The following is a 21,726-nucleotide window of genomic DNA, read 5'->3' as shown; positions in this document are numbered from 1 at the left end:
GTAACGCAGCTCTGCCGTTACCATTTGCACGGCCGTACATGTAATGCATGTCTGCTTTTTCTGCATACGTAAAGTCACCCATCGTCTACGGCAGCACAATTGTGAATGGCGCTTTTCCCTACTGCGATGCATCATTTTCAACGGCGGCTAGACATCTACTGCCCTCTACCGGCAATGATACCAACCGATCACTCCATTTCTCTTTCCCTTTATTTCCCCTGTTTACGCCTCACCGCGTCACTTGCGACTATACATTCCTATACAATAAATCATTGTTACAATGTCCTGTACCTACCATTAAAGTTTGTACCATGAATTCGGGACCACCCTGTATATATATATATATATAAATTGCTTTTGTTAGAAATAATTTAAAAACTTGTATTTTACGCATTTTCGTGTGAAATTTTATTTTTAGTTTTGATTTGAGTTTTTATTTACTTATTTTATTTTGAACTTTAGTTAATTCCTATTTTTGTTTAATGCAATTCTGATTCGCATCGAAATCTTAGAGAAATGAGAAGTCGAAATCCAATGAGAAATGCTCGTAGGAATTTTGATTTTAGGGGATGAAATAATCTAGGGGGTTACTGTTGTTTGTTGCGTTGAACAAATATAAAAATATGGAACAAACTCACAATCGAAACTTAAGTTACATGCAAATTAAAAAAGAAAAGCCCAAAGACTTAGTTGTAGTGAAGCTAAAATAATTATGATTATTTGAAAAGTGGGTTATGGGACACACTCTTTTTTCAGGAACTGGGAATAAATTGCAGAGAGGGATAGAAGAACTCACTGAGTGTTGTTAAAAGTGTTAATGAACATGAAACTACGAAGATTAAAAAAAATTTAAAAATATGAAAGAACCCTTTACATTTATGATTTTGGAAAAAGGTTCAGATAAAATTATGGATATTAATGGAGAGTTCTCCCCTCTAGGGTGGAATTAAATTATTCTATATGTATATTACTAGATCCGCCGGCCAGGTGGCTGAGCGGTTAGCGTGCCTGACTGCGGAGCCAGTGGCTGCGGGTTCGAATCCCGCTTAGGGCATGGATGTTTCTTTCTCTCTATCTGTGTTATATGTCCTTTCTTCTTTGTGCGTAAATGTGTGAATGAGAGCCGCCCTATAAACGGGTAGTGTCGCGTGGGTGACGCTGCTCCACCGCCGTGGCTTTGCCACAGGTGCTCACTGGGTAACGAAAAGAGAGTTAGCAGTTCTGGCACTTTCTGTGGCCAATGGGCAATAGTTCCAAGTGCACGCCATTAAAAAAAAAAAAAAATANATATATAATCCATATATATATTACTAGAATTATTATATATATTATTAGATATTATTAGAATTATACATATATATATTATTGGAATTATCCATATATATATTACTAGAATAATTAATATATTACTAGAAATTTTTTCAAATTTCAAACACCCGAGAATTGTTCTCCAGCTTTCTCCTCTGGCATCATTCCGAATACTAAAGTTATTATTTCATACTGATATTTTTTTAATTATTCTATTCTTTTTACATTGATTGGCCCTATAATGACGCGTTGTAGGTATAGTTGTGGTAGGAAATTTCCTCTAGCTTTCAAAACTGCCAGCAAAAGCTTATACATCAAAAATCTTGAAACTGTATAAGCAAAAAACTAGATTTTTCAGGGTTTTTCTGGGAAGACAACATGTTTCACTGAAAAAGATTTCGGCCGCAAGAAGTGGATTCGTGTGCAGCACCACCAGAAAAAGTATAAAAATAAATAAATTCAGTGGACTAATAAAAGTAGCGACATCAGCTTAGACGTTTCTGCTATTTAGGTACTGTTTATTTTTAAAATATTTATTTTTCCTAATTTAAGGAAATTTTTTCATTTCATATTTCAAAGAGTGTTACAAATGTATTTTTTTAAAACAAACAGCTTAAAAACAAACTGACAAACTATTAAAGGTATTTATCTCAAGCATTTTTAACATTTTTAATTTTCTCCTGTCCTAATTCTTACTTTTCTTTCAATTTTTAAGCTTCCCACAAGGTCAATTTATGAAGAGCTGTATTCCATGGATTTTGAAAACTTCACCATTTTTCTTCAAACGACAAATGATTTGTTTGTTCACTGTACTTTGGGATTAACGGGAAACGATATTCGTGAAGATGATGACTGCCGGTACATAAATTTCTGATATTTTTAAATCAAAATTCTGATTAGACTACTGATAGCCATCGCATCAGACATCAACTGTAAATATTCTCTTTACTGGGACAAAATGCACTTAAAAGCTGGAAGGGATAATATTAATAAAAACCTACGAGATCTAATAACCTAAATACTCTTTTTTAATAGAAAAAATGTCTACGCAATTTTCCTACTCTCCATGCTTCCATACTTGTAACCTCTTCTCTACTATGGCTTCGCAAAGTCTTGCTTTATTCCCAAGACAGTACAATTCCTTAGGAAAATAGAATGAAATAGCGTGAGCAAAAAATTAGATTTAGCAAAATCGCGGAGACGGGGAGGGAAAAATAACAGTCGAGAAAGGGGAAATCTCATAAGACACGAGAAGCCTATTTAATTTACAAATAGTACAATGTTTGTTAAAAATAATAAAATGCAATCAACATGTTTCTCACTTATAGTTTGTCTGAAGTAAGAACTAACTTAGTCATACGTTTGGGCTCATGGCGGTGACTATGGTAACGAGGCATAATTCTAATTATGGATGGGATGTATGTCTCTGATTAGGACAGGTTTTAGTTTACGTCAGCGAGAAAAGGGAAATCTTTTTCTTTGGTCCATTGTGTTAGCTCTAGAGCAGTGATTCTCAACCTTTTTTTTTGTTGCGGCACACTTTCAACGATTTCGAAATTTGACGGCACGCAATGAAAAAAATTGGATTAAAAGATTAGTCCTTGTTTAATTACCTATAGTACACTGTGTTAAATAGTTTGTGATAATAATTTTGAATGTGAAATAAAATAATATGCACTACAGAATCACATTTATTAAGGGATTAATTATTTCTTTCGATCAATTTTTTATAAGTTAGTAACAGTTATTTTTTTTTTTTTGCTAGTTATTAATTGTCAGCTTGTTTTCTATAGTTATTAACTGTTATTTTTTTGTGATTTCTTGTTAACTAGTTGTTTTTTGCTAATTATTAATTGTTAGCTTAATTTTTGATAGTTATCCTTCGTTAATTTGTTTTTTATATATTTGTTTCTTTTTAGTTATCCTTTGTTAATTTGTTTATTAATTGCATAACTTACTTTAATGATCAGCTCTTACGACAATCTTTTAAAATTGTGCGTCATCTACAATTTAAACACTTCCATCTTATTTTAAGATTGTCAGCGACAATACAATCGCCGACAAAGGTATTCACGCGGTTAAAGCGTGGAAAAATTATAAAAAGTATATATATATATATATATATATATATATATATATATGCACTTTTCTTTACTCATAACTTTACTTTGCTTTACTCATAATTAAAAAAAGCATTATAATTTTTATTGTATCATTTCTAATGTTTGGCGGCACACAAAAGTGCCGCGGCACAGTGGTTGAGAATCACTGCTCTAGAATGAAGAAAAGTAACCCCTCCTGAAATGAGCTATTCTTGTTTCCATAGCAGTAGATGGCCTCAGACTTTGTGGCGGGTGGAGTTCTTACCGTAGACATGCTATACAAACACACTCTACACATGACAACGTAATAAAACCGGTGGAGACAAAAAGGGAGGTTATGTTATGAAAGCTTAAAAATAAACACTTCGGTGTCCTTGATAATTTTAACTAGGGTAAAGTATTTGCAATAGGTTATAGTTAATTAATCAGGTAAAAATCACCTCTCGCACAGGTTCTTGTAATGAGAATTCCTAATTCTGATTTATTTCTGCGTCTAAGTTGGCTGTAGAAAAAATTTGTTATTCTAGTTGTACTACTTACGATGCAGCTTTTTCTACTTAAAATTCAATTTATGAATCCATTTACATTTAATTAAAAACATAAAAAACCAAAGATAGCATTCAAAACATTGAAATCATTGCGCTTTGCAGTGAACTCTCACTTATGCATCGGTTTAAGAGGCCAACATAAAAAAGCGCATAAGTGATCAGTGGAAAACTTCAAAATTCTTAAACGCAACTTAAATTGCATAGACAATATGAATAAATATTTTTTCTAAAGATTCAATATTAATGTCCATACTGTTTTGATATATACTATAATTATACAGAAGAAAAATTCAACCTACCTAAAGACAATTTATTTTCTTACAGAATAATCCTTAATGCATGTTTGTATTTGTTTTTGCCAACGTATTTCAAAAACAGTTTTTTCCAGTTCAAATAAATGGGATAAGGGAGTTTCAGAAGCAGAATTAAATTGTAAAAAGTCACGAATAGTGTCTAAAGCTTCTAATACTGCTGCGTGATCTGGAGGAACTTTATCATCCTCGTCAGTATCATCCGCCACGTTCTGAAGGCATAAAAGACCAAAGATAACATTCAAAACATTGAAATCGTTGCATTATTAATTCATTCCATCTATGTGATGCATAGCTCTTTAGAATTTCGTATTTCAAGAGTCTTTTCGGAATTTATAAATTTCAGTAAAAGCTTTTGAATGGTAATTTTACTTGTATGTTTGAATACAATCTCAAGAATTAATCTTCTTAGAATATTGAAACGTGAATACATGTCGTCTCTTAAACATGATAAAAGCATAAAATACACCTAAAATTTTTAACATTTTGATCTGATTTTTGAACTGTGTTATTGTTTTCGCTTATTTCTCTTTCTACACAGGAGAATACCGAACTGAGGTCATTAACTAAAACAATTAACTTCTAATGGGATGAAGAAATACAGCAGCTCAAATAACAAATCAGAATATCAAATTATGTTACTGGTTTAAAATTGACATTAAATTTGATTTCTGATATGCCAAATGTTGTTTTCAAATTTGCTTTACAATATATTCTGTGTTTTAATTTTCAATTTATTATTTTTATGTAACAGAATTTTTTAACTTTCTTAAATTGAGTAACCGAGAGATGATTTCTTCTTTTGTTTCTCCTAAAATCCACGAATTTCTCAATATGTTTTGATTTGCTCGAAAATTGCTTAAAATTAGAATTTTTTAAGGATAAATTTTGAGTGAAATCATTCGCATAATTTCTCATAAATCAAATTTTAATTATTTGACTTTTCGTAAAATTTGATTTCTCTAGAACTATTCGCATTCAGGATTTTTTTTTTCAATTTAAAACTTTTTTTAAAAGCAATTGAAATATATAATAAAAATAGTAAATTATTTTATAAAATTTAGATGAAATATTCTTTAGATTAATACAATTTATAATTGAGTACAAAAAATTTTTGAGATAGAGCAAATACGCATATTTTATGACACTGAAATACGCATTTTGAAATTAACATCACGGGGCTCAAACTTTCAACCATTTTCCTACCTAAACTATTCGGAACCATTTTTTTATATTTTGATAGTCAAAAATCCAGACGCGTGGAGAAAAAGGCGTGTTTTTTTTCCAAGAGAAATACGTTTTTGCATCTGGTTAACTTTACATGTCTTCTGCTTTAAGTTGCACATTTCGCCCTCAAAACATTGAAATTCGTACACTGAAAGCGAAAATACAATCATTGGATAAAAAAGTGGTTGTTCTTTGCGCACTTTAAACACAGAAAAATTATTTGTATGTCAAAATAGTCATTATACAGAATCCCCCAATACCATTCAGTATAAACACAGCTTTGAATATGAAATAAAAAGCCATCCATATTTCTCAAACTTCTGAACACATGTTACACAAAGAAAAAAAATCTCGAGGGTCACGTCAATTTTTCTTAACTTGAGGGAATTCGAGATACTTCAAAATTAATTAGCAATAACATGAAAATTAATTTATATTTTATTAATTTATTATTATTACTTTTTTCCTCAAATTGTCCATGGTCGAGGAAACATTTAAATACATGCTTTAATGTGATATTCTTGAAAAATTATTTAATTTTTTTTACTCCAGGACAATATTGCAATATTATGCCAATGTTGCATAATAGATTATTATTTCTCAAGAGCATTCATATGCATATAGACAAATGTAGTGAATATAAATTTTACACATTAGCACACAACAGGATTTAAAATGTGAAGTTCCATCTTTAATTACGCATCAGCGCAGGCATATCCGCGTGACGTTAAAGTGGCAACAAAATATCGACAAATTATATCCTATGTTATCTCATAGCTAGTATTCGTTTTATTCTGTGCCTTGCGATGTTAAAAGGGCACATTTTTTATGTTTTGTGAACTGAATTTTCTAATTTGTAGTTCTTCAGCAAACACAAGAATGTATTCGCTATGATATATTGATTACAGGCAAGTGAAACAAACAACTTTTTCTTCGATTTTTTTTCCTCCTTTTTTTTTTTTTTTTGCAAGGAAAAAAACTTATTTGCAAATTTTACTTCGACAAAAGACAATACTACTCCTACAATGCTTGAAGTTTAAGTGTGGTTCCATGATTCGAGTACTATACATTTTCTTGGTTGTAATTCATTTGCCCGTTTTTCAAATTGCATGAATAGAGATAGCGATTCCAATAAAAAACATTTTTTTCTTTGAATTTCATATCAGTTGAAACAAAAGTTACGTCACTCGAACGTCACATAATAAAATTTTGTTATTATTTGCATGAAAATAATTGTTCTTCAACAATACTTTCAGATCCAGGATAATAACGAATATAGATGTTAATAATCTTGGGTTTCTTTCGGACGCAATAACGAAAATATAATTAAATAGAAACTCAACTAAGGTGCACTTCGGTAATCAAATCTAAAATACCAGATAATTTCACAAAAACTGTTGCACATGACAAATTTTGCTACTCGATGGACAGTCAATTCTGTTCTGCACTTTATCTTCACAATATTTGCGGTTCGGCAAAATTAAAAACAGGTACTAAACTTCGAAAATTAATGTTTTTTATAGTAATCAAAATGACCCCTTTTAGCAGTTTTTGGTATGCCCATAATTATTATTATTTATTTATTTATTTATTTGTTTTTTTGCTAATCGGAAAATTTTAAAGTAGTTTACCTAGAAACAATTTAGGTATATCCATAATACTTTTTTTTCTCTAATCATCTGAAATGCAGGAAATTGTGAAGTAGAATACCAAGAAATAAAAAAAAAAATAATAATCTTCGAAGATCACGTGCATATTCAAAAAAGGTCAAATTAACCTCAGTGTTAAACGGCATTTTTACATGAACTGTCAGTTATTATATTAAAAGAACTGAAGATCATATTAAAGTTCGTTGATTGTATAAGATTTATGCTATTTTTTGAGCAATATTCTCACAAGACCTATCAATATGACTGAGTATTATTACTTCTAATTTTATTTTACTTTTGCGATTAAAAGAACGGCATATATTTTAGTTCTACTTTTCAGTTATTAAATGTTTATTGTTAAATTTAATTTCTGATAAAACACATCCTATGATATTGATACTTTTTTCCGTTTTTTTTTTCTGTTTAAAACCGAATATATAAGAAGTTTTGAGTTTTACTTTTTAGTGCTTTTATTTCCACTAATTAATTTCCGATAGAACACTTAAATGTTAATCATTAAGATTTCAATATTTTTTTTCAATTTACGGATTAAATTTGGATTCTTTTAACACATATCTATAAGGCACTGAGGCAAATCCAATGGTATTGGGATTTGATCCAGTGGAGGCTTGAAGCCCATCTAGCTTCAGAACATTGTGTACCATCTTGCCTGGGAAGTAAAGGCAAATTTGCCATATTCATGCCGTTGCAAATGAAATTGTGGAACCTCAACCTCCATTACCCCTTTTGGCTTACAACGGGTTAAAGTGAGAATACTCTCCTTTTTGAAAAAAATCGTTTCTAAAGTAATTTTTGTTTATTTACTAAAGTAGTCTTTACATTTAACTGACTTTGGTTCGATAATCGTTGGTAATAGTACTTGAATGCTAAATGTGAAAATTAAATTTTACTTACATGATCATATTGCTTTTTAGGTACCATTTTACACGTTCACAGTTTAGTCCAAAGACTGAGTTCCCTATTGTCAGTTCCTGTTTTACTTTCAATTCCATGATAGGAAAGCCTAACACCAGCTCACAAACAGCAAATTCCGGGGCTTGTAAGTAATTTCATCAATTATCTGGAATCAGAGCATAGTTTCTAACAAAATATAGCTTTGCCTAAGACCTTTTGAGAAAGAAGGATATTCTCGCTAATCAGCTTTTTTATTCTAAGAAATCTTGCCCAGAAATGCCATTGTTCATGGCTAGGCTTATTACAAACTGTTCAGAAACACGAGAAGAATTAGCTTATAATAAGGAAGCAGCCTTCGCCACGCACAACAATTTGCAGGGCATAGGTTCTTAAAAAATTTTATTCCTGATGATGCGTATTAATTATCCTAGACATTTGTCGCAACATTTATGCAACCCTTTGTTATATCGAAAGCTTTTAAACTTGTTCATTTCATTAAAAAATAGACAAAAAATGCCACATAAAAAACAGTAGCTTGGTGAGAGAAACCAATTACAGATTTGAAATCGGTAAAGAAGTATATTGTGCAACAGATAAAAAGAAAAAAAATGTTCTGTAGTGTTATATGTCAAATTCATCTCATACGATTAATATATTAACAAAATATGCTATCCTACGGTTAACATGTTAATGTTTTTACACAAAATTGCGGTAATAATATACACTGGTGTGCAAAACTTAAGCAACAAGTGCGTTATTTGTCATAACTCTACAAGAAATAATCCGATTGACATGAAATTTGAATATGATATACATTATTTTGAACTTAAGCGATGGCAAAAGAATAATGACGCAGAAATGAATATAAAGCTTAAAGTAGGGTATGGAACAAAAAAACGCTTTATTTGACATATAGTGGCGTTACTCATGATTGCCTGAAGAAGCGTAAGTACAACTGGCAGATGTTCCCTAGTATGGGATATGCCCTCCCCTTACTGTAATTGTTGCTTGGCATCGTCTCTCCATGCTAAGCACCAGATTATCCAGGAGTTCTTGGGGTAAACGTCTCCATTCCTCCTTTAACGCATCTTTCAGCTGATGGGTGTTACCAGGAGGATACTGTCGTGTCGCAAGACGTCTCCCTAATGCATCCCACACATGCTCTATGGGATTTAGATCTGGAGAGTAAGCTGGCCAATCCATTCGTGTGATATCTTCACTTTCCAGTAGCTCTTGAACATTAGCAGTACGGTGTGGCCGGGCATTGTCATCCATAAAAATGAAGTCTGGTCCAATGGCCCCTCGGAACAGACGCACATGGGGTAGGATTACCTCATTGCAGTAGCGGTCTCCAGTTACAGAACCTCGGTCGAAGATCTGAAGCTCAGTCCGCCCGTTCAACATAATGCCACCCCAGACGACAACTCCAGGACCACCGTAACGATCTCTTTCCGCGATGTTATTGGGATGAAATCGAGCTCCAACCTCTCTCCAGATCAACTGACGTTGAGAATCGCTTGTAGCACTAAAACGACTCTCATCTGTGAAGAGGACGCGACTCCATTGATGAGGCGTCCAGGTTTCGTGTTCTCTGCACCAATTTAAACGGTGCCGCCGATGGCTAACTTTTAAAGGTATGCAGCGTTCAGGACGTCTAGCAAATAAGCCACCTTTGTGGAGGCGTCTGGCCACTGTAGATCTTGATACTTGTCGTCCTGTGGCTATGCACAGTTGCTGAGATATGGAGCTCGCTTACTGAAAACGGTTTCGTTTCACCTGGAGGACAATGTAACGGTCATCTCTTGGTGTTGTTTTCCTTGGACGGCCACCACCAACCTTCCGAACAGCTGTACCAGTAGTTTTAAAGGCATTCCAAGCACGAGAAACAACACTTTTGTTGATCCCGAACTCTTCGGCGACACTGGTCACACTACGTCCTCCTCAAGCTTCCCAATCATTCTTCCTCGAGTAAAGTCGTCTAAATGATTTCTTGGAGACATGTTTCACAAAACAAATCACTTGCACTTGCAGCGAATGTCTTTAACTGTGGTGCTCTTCATCCTTTCAGCACAGCTTTGACCTGCACGCGCCGACCTACAAGGTTTACGTACGCCTACATCACCTGCGACGTTTTATTTCTAAAATTTGCATACAACTAATCTTTCTACTGAATTACGTACATATTATACTGTAATTTCATGGCTATCTTATACTTTGTTGGGGAGCTGTGGCCGAAAAGCCACTTGTTGCTTAAGTTTTGCACGCCAGTGTATTTTCCTGACAAGTGTTTTTTCTTTCTTTTTTTTTTTAACTTTTTCATTCTTTTCTCTCAAAAAATATTGATTTTTAAGGAAAAATATATAATGATAACTAAGAAACTATCACAAGGTCTGTAAATAGAGCTTCCTTTTCTTTGCTAAAAGAAGAAAAGATTTAATTTACACATTTTTTACTGGAATAGTACATATAAAAAGGTGGGGCAAAATAATGGAAATATTTCTATACTAATATATTTTTTCATATTTCTCACAAAATACTTCAAGAATTATTTCATAACTTCAGAAATGTTTAAATCATGCCATTTCTCATACTTATCAATGATGCTTTAATCTTTTAAACGTTAGGACCGACAATAAATTACAAGCGGACAATATTGTTTTTGAGCACCTGGGCCAAAAATTGTGGCATTAAATTTGTTGTGACTTTTAAAAATTATTCTGGTTAATTGTGCTATAATTGTATAAAATTTCGTACGCCTAGCTTAGATTTTCATGGATATATGGAGATTTTCATAAAATAAATTTTTTTGTCTTTCCTTTCATGTTATAACATTGAAAATATTCAATAAAGATTAACAACTTCTTAAAGCAATTTAAAATTAAATTACAATATTTTTGCTTTAAAATTTGAAAAGAATGCGTTTAAAACTGTGCAATATGTAAGTAATTAATCTTCAAAGTAAGAAAATTTATAATTTTGTTGTGAATCTTAATTCTTAACTAATGAAAAAAAGTCCAATTTGATTACCTTAAATTTTTAAGAAATTTTAAGCATCTTTAAATTGTTTTTGTACTTTTTCAAAGAAACTCAAAAGGAATCAAGGCTGTTTGTTATGCTGTAGTTCTTGAATTTAAAAATGATGAATTATGAATTATGACGTACATTAAGGATGACCTTGATATATATGAAAGTTCAGAATTTCTTAATTGTTGAAGATAAGAAAGATTTAATACTGCCGAAATCTTTCGTCCTAGAAGGATTAATTCAAGGTTGACCGGGTCTGTGCTATTGTTGTTTAGATAAAAAGAGGTATGCCACAAGAGTTTTTCATATTTTTATCAACATATTCACTTGAGATTCTAACATTAGATACTAGAAGAAGCTGGTGGATCTCTCTTGATGGTACACCCACAGTGATGTTAAACAAACTTCTTGAATGACAAACAGACAAATTAATTTTTTTCTTTTAGTTAACTGACGCAAATTTATCAATATCCATAATGCTGTTACAAGCACTACACATGCTCCTGAGGCTAATAGAGACGATCGCCAAGGTGAAAACAAGGAAACGCGTGTCGTCTTCCAGATTGTGCGTCTAAATTTTTAACAACAACTTGAAAAAATAAAAGGCAGAGAAAACCTAATTGATTTCTATATTACATTTCTTTTAATTTTAAAAATGGTTCCTAAAAATATTCAGATAAAATACAGACACACACTGGAAGACGGAGGCTGAATATAAAATTTAAAAATATAATTAAGATCACATTCACAGACAACGCTTACACACATTCACAGTACGCGGGAGATACACAACTCCTTTACGATATTATTTTGTATCCATTTAAATTATTTTGTATCCGTAACACAAAATTAAAGAACAAATGATAATACTTTACAATAAAAGTTCATACACTGAAATATGATTGTACAAGAAAAGGAAACGTGTGAAAAAAATTTTCCTTTATGGGTATGATTCCCAACAATGCCGATGTTATTATTAATTAAGCTTGTTTAAAACGAAATTTGGAAGGAAAAAAAACTGATCATTTTGAATTTATTTCAAAAAGTACAAAAGCAAATTAATAAATTGCTTGAAACATTTTAAATATTCAAATTGGACTTTTTTCATTAGTTGCCATCTACTATTCGCTAAAAAATTATTAAATAAAATGTCAAATTTTTACGCGCATGCGCAGTATAAAAACATTACTTTAATTACATTTACGCCAAAATACTTTTAATGATATTTTTTTTTTTTTTTTTGAATTTTTAAAGAACAAATTTCCTAAGCTTTTTAAACTCCTCTAAAAATAATGTTAATTTTTTTATATATATTTTTATAGTTAAAGCAGAAAAATTTAGGACAAATATAAAGATTTTTTTTAAAATGTCCATATCTCCATAAATATTTAATAAGCTTACGCAATTTAATTCAATTATTAGAAAAAATCGCAAAAATAATATTTTCAAGCTACAGATTTAATGCTACATATTTTTTAGCATAAGTTGTTTAAAAATACTATTTGCCGCTTGTAATTTATTGTCGGTCCCTCAAGAATTTAAAAGCTTAAAGCTTCATTCACGTATAAAAAATCTCATTATCTAAACATCTCAAAAGTTCAAAAAGATTATTTCCTTATTTCTCTAAATTACTTTAAGAATATGAAAACAAAAAATGCATTAATATAAAAGTGTTTCACTTATTTTGTCTTTCTCCTGTATTTTACCTACCAAGTTTGCAATCCAGTTTTCTATGGAATACTTTGCAATTTTAAGAAATGTTCAAAATAATTTGGCAAAGCTTTAAATTTTTATAAATTTTAAACATTGCCTATCCACTTTTAGAATGCAACATTTAAATCATTGCCAGCATCATATATAGTATAATAATCTTACTTGCATCATTTTTTTGTGACAGAGTTTTAAAAATAAGAATTAATTCTAAATAATTTGGGTTTTGGCCCATATGAATTCGCTAACTTTATAGCAAAGGGAAATTTAAAGCCAAATTTAATTCTAGCAAAGGAAGGTACCCGTCGTGTATTACGCAAATCATTTTGGTTAATTTTTTCACTTAGGTTTTTTCTTAAAATTAGAAAGTATTTTATTACATTTATTTTGTCTGCTACGTTGTACATCAAGTTATGAATTACAAGAAGCTTCAAATTTTATCTGTAAAGGGTTGCTCTATTTTTAGACATTTTATTTTTCATCAGAAACTGTCATCTTTTCATTTTAAGTAACTAAAATTTAAGGATTAGAGTTAATACTAGAATTAAAATTTTTTTTACCTATTAAATTCCAAAAACTTTTATATAAGTCAGAAATGTACAAGTATTTAGTAAAGTTACTCTATTCATAGCGAATTAGAACTGCAACCAGACGAAATATCACGCTAGATGGTATTTTGTGCATGTTGTTTTGGACGTAATATTCCGTTTCCAGAAAATTCTTCCATTTCCTCTTTTTCTATGTATCATTTCGCGCGAATGCCTTCTCTTTTCGAAGAGGTTTTGGTCAAGTATCTTTAAAGGGATTCTTCCAACTGCTATTTTTTATCGCAAACTAAGCAATTTTTTAAACTATAAACCTTACCAACTTAATTTTCAAAATTTATAACTCTACGATTGTAACGAAATAGAAAAAAAAAATTATATAATATTACTTAAAAAAAGACTAAATCAATTATAATATTCATATGTTATAATTAATTTAGAAATTAATTGTAGCATTTGAATACATAAATTTTTATTTGTTGGTGTTGCAATAAAAGTTTTGTAAATTTTCAGATTTAGAATTTACATTGAACCTTGACCCAACGAGACATCCGCCATTTATCAATAAAACTAAAGCACAAATCTCATTTCACAATTCTCGACAGTTAATAGATCCCTACGAGCAAGGATTTTCAATGGAGCTGGGGAAAAAGTATACTTTTCGCTTGAAAAAAGTAATTAATATCAATTTCATTATCTTTGCATAAAACAGAGTTTGATATAATTAACCTTATCTTTAATTTTCAAACAAGACATAATAATAATACACTCTTCGCACCGCAGACAAACGGAATAAACTTTACAGTCTCACAAAGGAGTATACTGACAAACTCTCAATGAAGACTAGTACGACTAGTGTTGTGCAATTGAGAAGTCACGAAAAGTTATTGTTATACACTAAAAAGTATGTAAATCGTAATTCAAAGTTTCGAGAAAGTATTCACTCAAAGAAACCTGAAAAGGGTATAATCTTTTTCGATTTATTTACTTTTATTCTGATACAGAACTTGTAAAATCATGCTTTTCAAGCTCTGCTTCCAAAAGTAATATACAATTAGAAATACTGTCAATATTGATTAAGGAAACAATTTGCGATAGTGTACATATTTCTCGTATATATAACTCCAAAATCTTCTGTACTAAAATTCTAAAATTTGGGAAGTGGGTGCAGAGAAAAATTTCAGCACTGATCTCAAAATCATTCAAAATTTTATTTAACCATTGAAGGGTGGTTTGAAATATGATTCTTTTTTGTATGTTTAGCAGTTCGTTAATGTTAACAAAATTGAAGCGATTTTTTTTTAAACATTTGAAAAATAACATCAATCGCTTGTTAGCTTGCAGCTTGTTCAAGAAAATCCTTCATTGAGAGTTTATTACCTGCTTATCTATAATTTATTATTATTATTTTATTTCTGATTCTATATTTCAGATAAAATAAAGCTATATGAACGCATATTAACGCATAGGAATTTGTAGTTTGAATTGATGATCTGAAATCATGTAATCAACGCATCAATCAATTTATTTTGCTGATCACCAACTCGAGCTATAAGAGGTCAGCGAGAAAGTTTCGGTCATATATAAAAAATGGTTAACACTAACCGGAAAGCTGAAGTTTTTGCTTCAAGCAAGTTTTGCAATGACAAATCCATCACCTCTTTTGGGTCGAATTTACATAAACGAGGTTTAACCCCTCTTGTTTTCCTTTGAAATCTATAAAATAGGTGCAGTTTACTTTATTTTACTCATTGTGCTTCTTTTAATATGTATTCACCTTTTATAACTTCCTTTGGTCTTCATTTGATCATTAATTTCTCATTAAAAAATATGTTTTTCCCTTCTATTAAGTAAAAGGAGGCATTTTTTTATTCCTCTGTCTCACCCTCTTTCTGAAATCAGGAAAAAATTCTCTTCAAGTGATAAGATTTTTTTTCTTTGTATTAGTTACACTTAAATGATGCAATTATAGAAATAATATAATATATATATAGGGAATAAAATTTTTCTACCTTCAGTATTTAAATATTTAAGGTGAAAACTACTTTCGTTATATGAATTTTTTTTAAATAAATAATGGTAAGTATAAGGGATAAATTTTCTGACAGGCATTTTTTGTTTCAAATTTAATTGAATTTTCGAAAAATCATGGTAATGCCAGTGCCCTAACCTTATTCAGCAGAGTAACTGTTGCCAATTTTGAAACAAAATCGAGAAAAGAATGCAAGAATGCAAAACGGAATGCAAATAATGAGTCTGCCTAAAATTTAAGTTCCATTTTATCGACAAAATAAAGACTGGCAGAATTTTTTTTTTCTCAAGAAGAAGTAAAATATTTTTTATGCAACTAAAAAAATTTATTTTTGAAAAATGAATTATTTTTTCCATTTTATCATTTTATTAATTAACATGAACAAATGTTTTTATCTCTTTCTGAATTTTCTACTCATTGTTCTCTACACACTAAATTTACAAAAATTTAAAGTGCAATGTCAATTGTAGGGGAGAGTGGGATCAATTGTAACAGGGTACGATTGTAACAGAGCAAAAATTTCAATTGTCGGGCTCTAGATTTGGTTCCTAGGTGGCGCACGCGGTGTATTTGATAAATCTACATGTACACCCCTGCTGGCAACCATTTTTATGTACTTTTGAAAGAGTTACTTCACAAAAGATATTTTCACGCTACGTGAGTACTTTTTCTGGTATTAGAATATTATATTGTAACAAAGTAATTTTGTTTAAACAAACAAAAATTATTAACCGAATATGTAAGTAACCTTAATTAACATTTCAAAAAAAAAAGATTAGTTTTGTTAATTAACAAGCATTGTTTTTAACAAATGAAGCTGAAATGGCGTCTTGGGAACGATTGTAACAATAAGTAAAGGGACGATTGTAACAGCTGAAAATAAATAATCTTATGTTTACAAACCATTACTTAACTCTTTAAGAACCATTAATAGTTTCCTATATCATTTATATTATGTTGCATGTGCATTATTTTATTTGTCACCTTTCTTAGCATAAATTAAAATTTTTAACCCCTTAAAGTTAACCCTTTAGGTCTCTGCTCATTATTATTTTTGCTCCTAAAATATCACTACTATTTTGATCAATAAAAAAATATATCACAACTATGATAATATGTATAATTAACTATGTTTTAGTTGAATTTATGAACTGTTACAATTGACCCAGTAAGTGGGGACAATTGTAACAAGTGCACGACTGTCAAAAATTTTTAATAATTATAATAACATTTAAAATAAGGTATTTTTTTTCTAGTAGATGATAGTCTACTTTACTCGTCTGTCAATACTAATAATATATTGGATTTTTTGTTAGTTAAAAATAGTTAAGTAAAAAATATCACAATTGATCCCACTCTCCCCTATGCTTACTTAATCCCGAAATTGTTTCCATAAATTACAGTCGAAGTAGGGTGCTCAATTGAATTATTCAAAAACTCAGATTTTAGACTGGGGTTCATTTTAACTGTTCCTGCAATTCAACAGATCATTCCATCATCTGAAAGTTGGTAGTTTCTTATTTATTTTTTGTTATTCTCAGATTCGATTAAGAGAAATGGTTTTAGAAAGAAACAAAAAAAGAAAGAAAGAAGGAATTTGGCAATATGTGCAAATGAACAAAGTTCAGATTTTGCCATGCAGGCTCATAAACTCTGTTCTTCTACTATGCCCTCACATTTACGTATGCGCTTGAGTATTCGACACACCAATTTTACATCTTTGTTTCTAAACAGTAGTTTTGGTACTATCACAGGAGCAGAAATTATCTGCCCCTGATTTAATAGCAATTCTTGATTCATCAGTGTACTATACCAGATAGTTACCCTCAGCTCACTGAGGAGATTTGAGCCACTCATCTCTAAAAGGAATATGGGTCTTGAATGGCTTTTGAAAAGCATACCTTAATGACATATAGTCACAGTCAATAGGCATTATAACAGATGGATGATCGGTCACTTACGGTATGAGGGGTCCCCATGAGAAGTGCTTAGAATTTTCATTCCATGAACCAAGGCGCATATAACTATTCATACATGTCTGAGCTTCAACTTTATAGCGCAGATATAGTAAATGGAGTCCTAATAAGCTCTCTAGCGCAGCAGTGGTAGAGGTCCTAAGACAGCCTGCTGCTCAGACTATTCTTTATCATCTGGTAAGACCAGTTCTTACAGAATTCCTCTTAGTCCTAGATCACCAGCCAATGGTGCCATATATGGCAATATGACTTATGGTCCTTTAGTAAATCCTGTAAACTTTCAAATGCATAAGACCCAAGTTTTACCAATAGCATCTCGGCAAGACCAAAATATTCTTTGGCCCTGCTGAAGCATTATTTAAACTGGTAACACCTGTTGAGTTTGGAGTCAAGGAAATCCCCGAGAAACTTGACTTTCTCAGTGAGTTCTAACGTATGATCAAGGTATTCCATAACACCAAGATTAATAACACCAAGAGCTTTCTCCAGGTAAAGCCCAAAAGACTGATCTTAGAAGCGTTAACTGATAAGACAGATTCTGAGCAACATCTAGCTACTTCTAGAAATACACCATTCATAATTTCAAAGAGTGTTTTGCTATTACACTCAATCCTCTTTATCGCTTTTGTCATCTTAAGGAGTAGACTTCACGATACATTTTTTTGTGAGTGTGAGGTCTATTCTGCTCAAAGATTTGAGCATCTGGAACAATGTTGTCTTAGCTTCCGCGAACTACAAGATATTCTTGTCATGTGTTTGCTGTTGAAACTTCTTCGCTAGTCATGATCTAGGGTGTGGGTACAAGAGACCTCTGAATTATGCGCCTTGCTTCTCGAAGCGGCAAAACTTGTAAGTCTAAACATAAGCTTTACATTTCACTCAGTTGTGATCTGAAAATTCATCTAATACAAACTCCATTTGTTTTGAACATCAAAAGTTATGAATAGTTTGCTTTTAAACTTTTATTTCTGCTAAACATTTAGCTTAGTTTGTTTCAACAATTATTGGACATGAGAAAAAATAAAATCATTAAAACATTCGTAAATATGTGCTTCTTAGAGATAATGTCTATGAATGCCCTCACATGTTATTTCAGTTTCAGCTCTTTGTTGCCAATGCCAAAGAAATCATTTAATCGGTTTTTTGATAATCATTAGTGATCATTAGTGATCATTTGATAATCATTATTTTTTTGATAATCATTCTGATAATCATTAGTGTAATATATAAAGATAGATTTAATTTTGAACTTCAACCAACTTAATTTTAAATCAACATAAAGAAGCAAAGAAACCAATTCCTCATTAGTCTATCCATTAATCGCTCACGCCGCTGGTGGAAAGTTGAGGGGGGGGTGAACACGAATAGCCCTGGAACCAAATCGTGAGTTCAACTTTGGAAGTCGACAAAACTACTGGCGTGGGTATAAAGCAAGGTGTACGTTAAATCAGTTATATCTGAACGACCCATCGTTGTTATTTTTGGAAATTTGGAAAGAGAGAAAGTGTCAATTACGACGCTATACACGTTATACATCTAAAATCAAAATTACATGACCGTTAAAAGAGAGTAAGGTGCTTGGTCATGAGTGAGCAATATGTTTATACAAAAATGTCAGATGTGCAATTATAGGTATAAATACAAAACTGTAGTTTGTCAGATGAAAAACTTACAAAGATATTTAAACTAACTTGTCTTTGGAATTTATTTTAGTCTTATTAGGTTTAACATAAAAAATAAATAAATTAAATAGGATCACTTGCCTGCTGAACAATCTCAAACGCGTAAATCTGTATACGAAAAAATTAACCATGTCTGTAAGTAAAATTTCGATTACTTCTAAGCTTTTAGTCACAACAGTTCGGGACTCGTTTTATTCTATTCAGTATAAAATAATAAAATAATTGCCAAGCTAAACGTACCCCTTTAAACTGTGACAATAATAAAAAGACTCAATACCTTAAAATCATGTAATAACGATAGTGAAAATGTGCTTTAATTACAAAGTTCGCAATTGTTATACGTTTTTTATACTGCACTATTGAGAATAATTAACAAATATTTAGATCGAAAAGAATCTGCTTCCTTATCCATACGACACAAATTGCATTGATTACTTAGAAAAATGGAAAGCAAGAGGAGGTCATGGACCTACAAATGAAAGAGTAAGAATCTCTTCTTTACTTCCTGCTTAATAATCCTATATTTTTATTATTACGAATAACCAATTATGGATAACCAATTGTAAACAATAAGCTTTCTTGCACCTTATCGAATCTTTGAAAACTACCGGTGTATATGTTTAAGATGTGAGGGAACAGGTTTGGTATTCTAGAAAGTTTCGTTATTAAGACTTGAATTAGTTTTCACCCTTATCTCAATTCATTACTTTTTTGTGGACGGGATAGCCTGGTTAGTATGAGAACGCGATTTTGAATCCCGCCTCCTAAAGAATCTCCGTCTATTAAGTGATGAGTGGTGCTCTTTAAATCTAACTCCAAGTTCCTATAACAAATGGATACATAGGGGATATGAACCTGGAGATGGATCATTCTCTGCTTCATATCAAAAATACGATCTGTAGATGAATGAATGGGTTATGATTGAATCTCGTAAAACTAGCTGTGATGTGTGTATCCTTGGCCATAGATGGCAAAACTGCAAAAACAAGAAGCGCACTCTCTGTCTTCAAAATTTGCTTGATTTCAAACAAACTTGCTGCAAAATTGGGTCGGCTGTTAACCGGCAGTTACAGAAGAAAAGTTACATAAGTAGAATCGCGATGGCTCAGGCGATGGAGCGTTCACTTTCCAAAGAAGAAAACCGGGTTTGGATCCCAACGATTGCTTGCTGATTCCGCATCAGGCTTGTATCGAGCACAGTACTGACGTGAAATGTCGTCAGTGGTAGACGGATCATGAGTTGGAGTCCCTTTGCCATGACTAACCGTGGTAGGGCACTAGGCCCATTTTCAAGAGATCGTGGATTTGATTCTCGCCAGTAGTAGATTCTTCCCGTGAAGTAAATGGTGACTGATGCATATTAAATCTGTCGAGTCACAAAGTCCTCCATGTTTCCATAACAAATTATACCTCGGGGGATTGATCCAGGAGTTTCCTTGTCTTCTAGATTTGTTCAAAATTACAAGACTACGAACATACTACTGAACCTTAGTAGTCGTGAAAGTCGCCTTTGACATCGACGAACGTCGTTGAGTCGGCTTTTCGAAGACGGTTATAAAATAAAATAAAAAAATTTCATAAGTAAGTGGCATAAGCTACAAAAGCGTTAGGGTGATTTGAACTGGGTTCAAATCCTAGCCATGATTGGTCGATATGAATTCTGCAACCGGCTCGCACCACCCGAAGTGCTAAAGTAAACTTATTTTCTGTTTTGGACGGGAAATGGGTGAGTATTCACTGACCGTCAAGCTAACCATGCGAGTTTTTCCTCTCCACTTAAAGCAATGCGATTTTGTTTCTTCAAAACGTCCTAAACGTAGGCAACATTTCTCCCAATACTTGATCCATGAGTTTCCTTGTCTTCTTGATGGGGTTCAAAATTACAAGGCTAAGGAGTTGGACATTAGCAGAAGTAAACCCAAAATTGGGTCGGCTGTTTAACGACGGTTATAAAGTGACACAAGAAGCAACAGCAATAACTTTTTGAACTTTATATACCTAATCGCATTACGACACTTAAAATGAAGTAAAAATAGTAGAAAAAAACTAGTAAATGAAATAATTGCGTTAACTTTCATGAGTGTTGTCGTCCATTTTAACGGCTAATTATTTTCGACGCTGAATTATCTCTTATTTTCTAGATTATTTTCTATCTCAACTAATAATGTTCCAAATGGAACTGATGGGTAAGAAAATAAAACAAAAAGAAAAGCTTGGTGCTTCGTATTCTTTATTTTACTTACAAACTTTTGGTCAGGTTGTTTAGAAAGTAATCTTTTTATTTTAAATTTAACTTTAGGAGTGCATTCAGGAATGTTATACAAATATTACTTTGACTGCCTATGGACTATCACAAAGCAAAAAAGGATTCAACCTTAAACGTGAGTATGTTTTACTAACGAAGCTAAACCACACATATGAATTAAGTCTTTTACAATGTGGTTTGGAGCAAAAATTGTGAGCCATAGTGCAATTTACAAATGCAGCGAAAAATAGAAAAGCATGGAAGTTTTAGATTTTGATAAATTTTTTAAGCTTTTTTCTAGAGCAATCCAAAATGATAATACAAGTCTACGACTTGAAACCTTGATACTAATGAGATTGAATTTGGAAGTTTTACAGGAAAAAGAAAAACCGATATCATTTCAATGAGAGAAATTTATGTGTACATACACAATCATATATATATATATATAT

General features: G+C 31.7%; 1 protein-coding gene across 1 annotated transcript in view; it reads left to right on the top strand.

The window, feature by feature from the left end:
- LOC107436604 (uncharacterized) overlaps window positions 1-21,726 on the top strand; it is a 70,636-nt gene that overhangs the window by 24,236 nt on the left and 24,674 nt on the right. The window contains exons 6-10 of the mRNA XM_043052114.2: window positions 2,024-2,166; window positions 8,081-8,205; window positions 13,853-14,013; window positions 19,414-19,512; window positions 21,329-21,410. Of these exons, the coding sequence (XP_042908048.2) occupies window positions 2,024-2,166; window positions 8,081-8,205; window positions 13,853-14,013; window positions 19,414-19,512; window positions 21,329-21,410 (610 nt within the window). The remainder of the gene's footprint in view (window positions 1-2,023; window positions 2,167-8,080; window positions 8,206-13,852; window positions 14,014-19,413; window positions 19,513-21,328; window positions 21,411-21,726) is intronic.

This window comes from Parasteatoda tepidariorum, chromosome 8 (genome assembly GCF_043381705.1).
Source record: "Parasteatoda tepidariorum isolate YZ-2023 chromosome 8, CAS_Ptep_4.0, whole genome shotgun sequence".
Taxonomy (NCBI): Eukaryota; Metazoa; Arthropoda; class Arachnida; order Araneae; family Theridiidae; genus Parasteatoda; species Parasteatoda tepidariorum.
The sequence above is the reverse complement of the archived record's forward strand: the minus strand, read 5'-3'. Positions and strand labels throughout refer to the sequence as shown.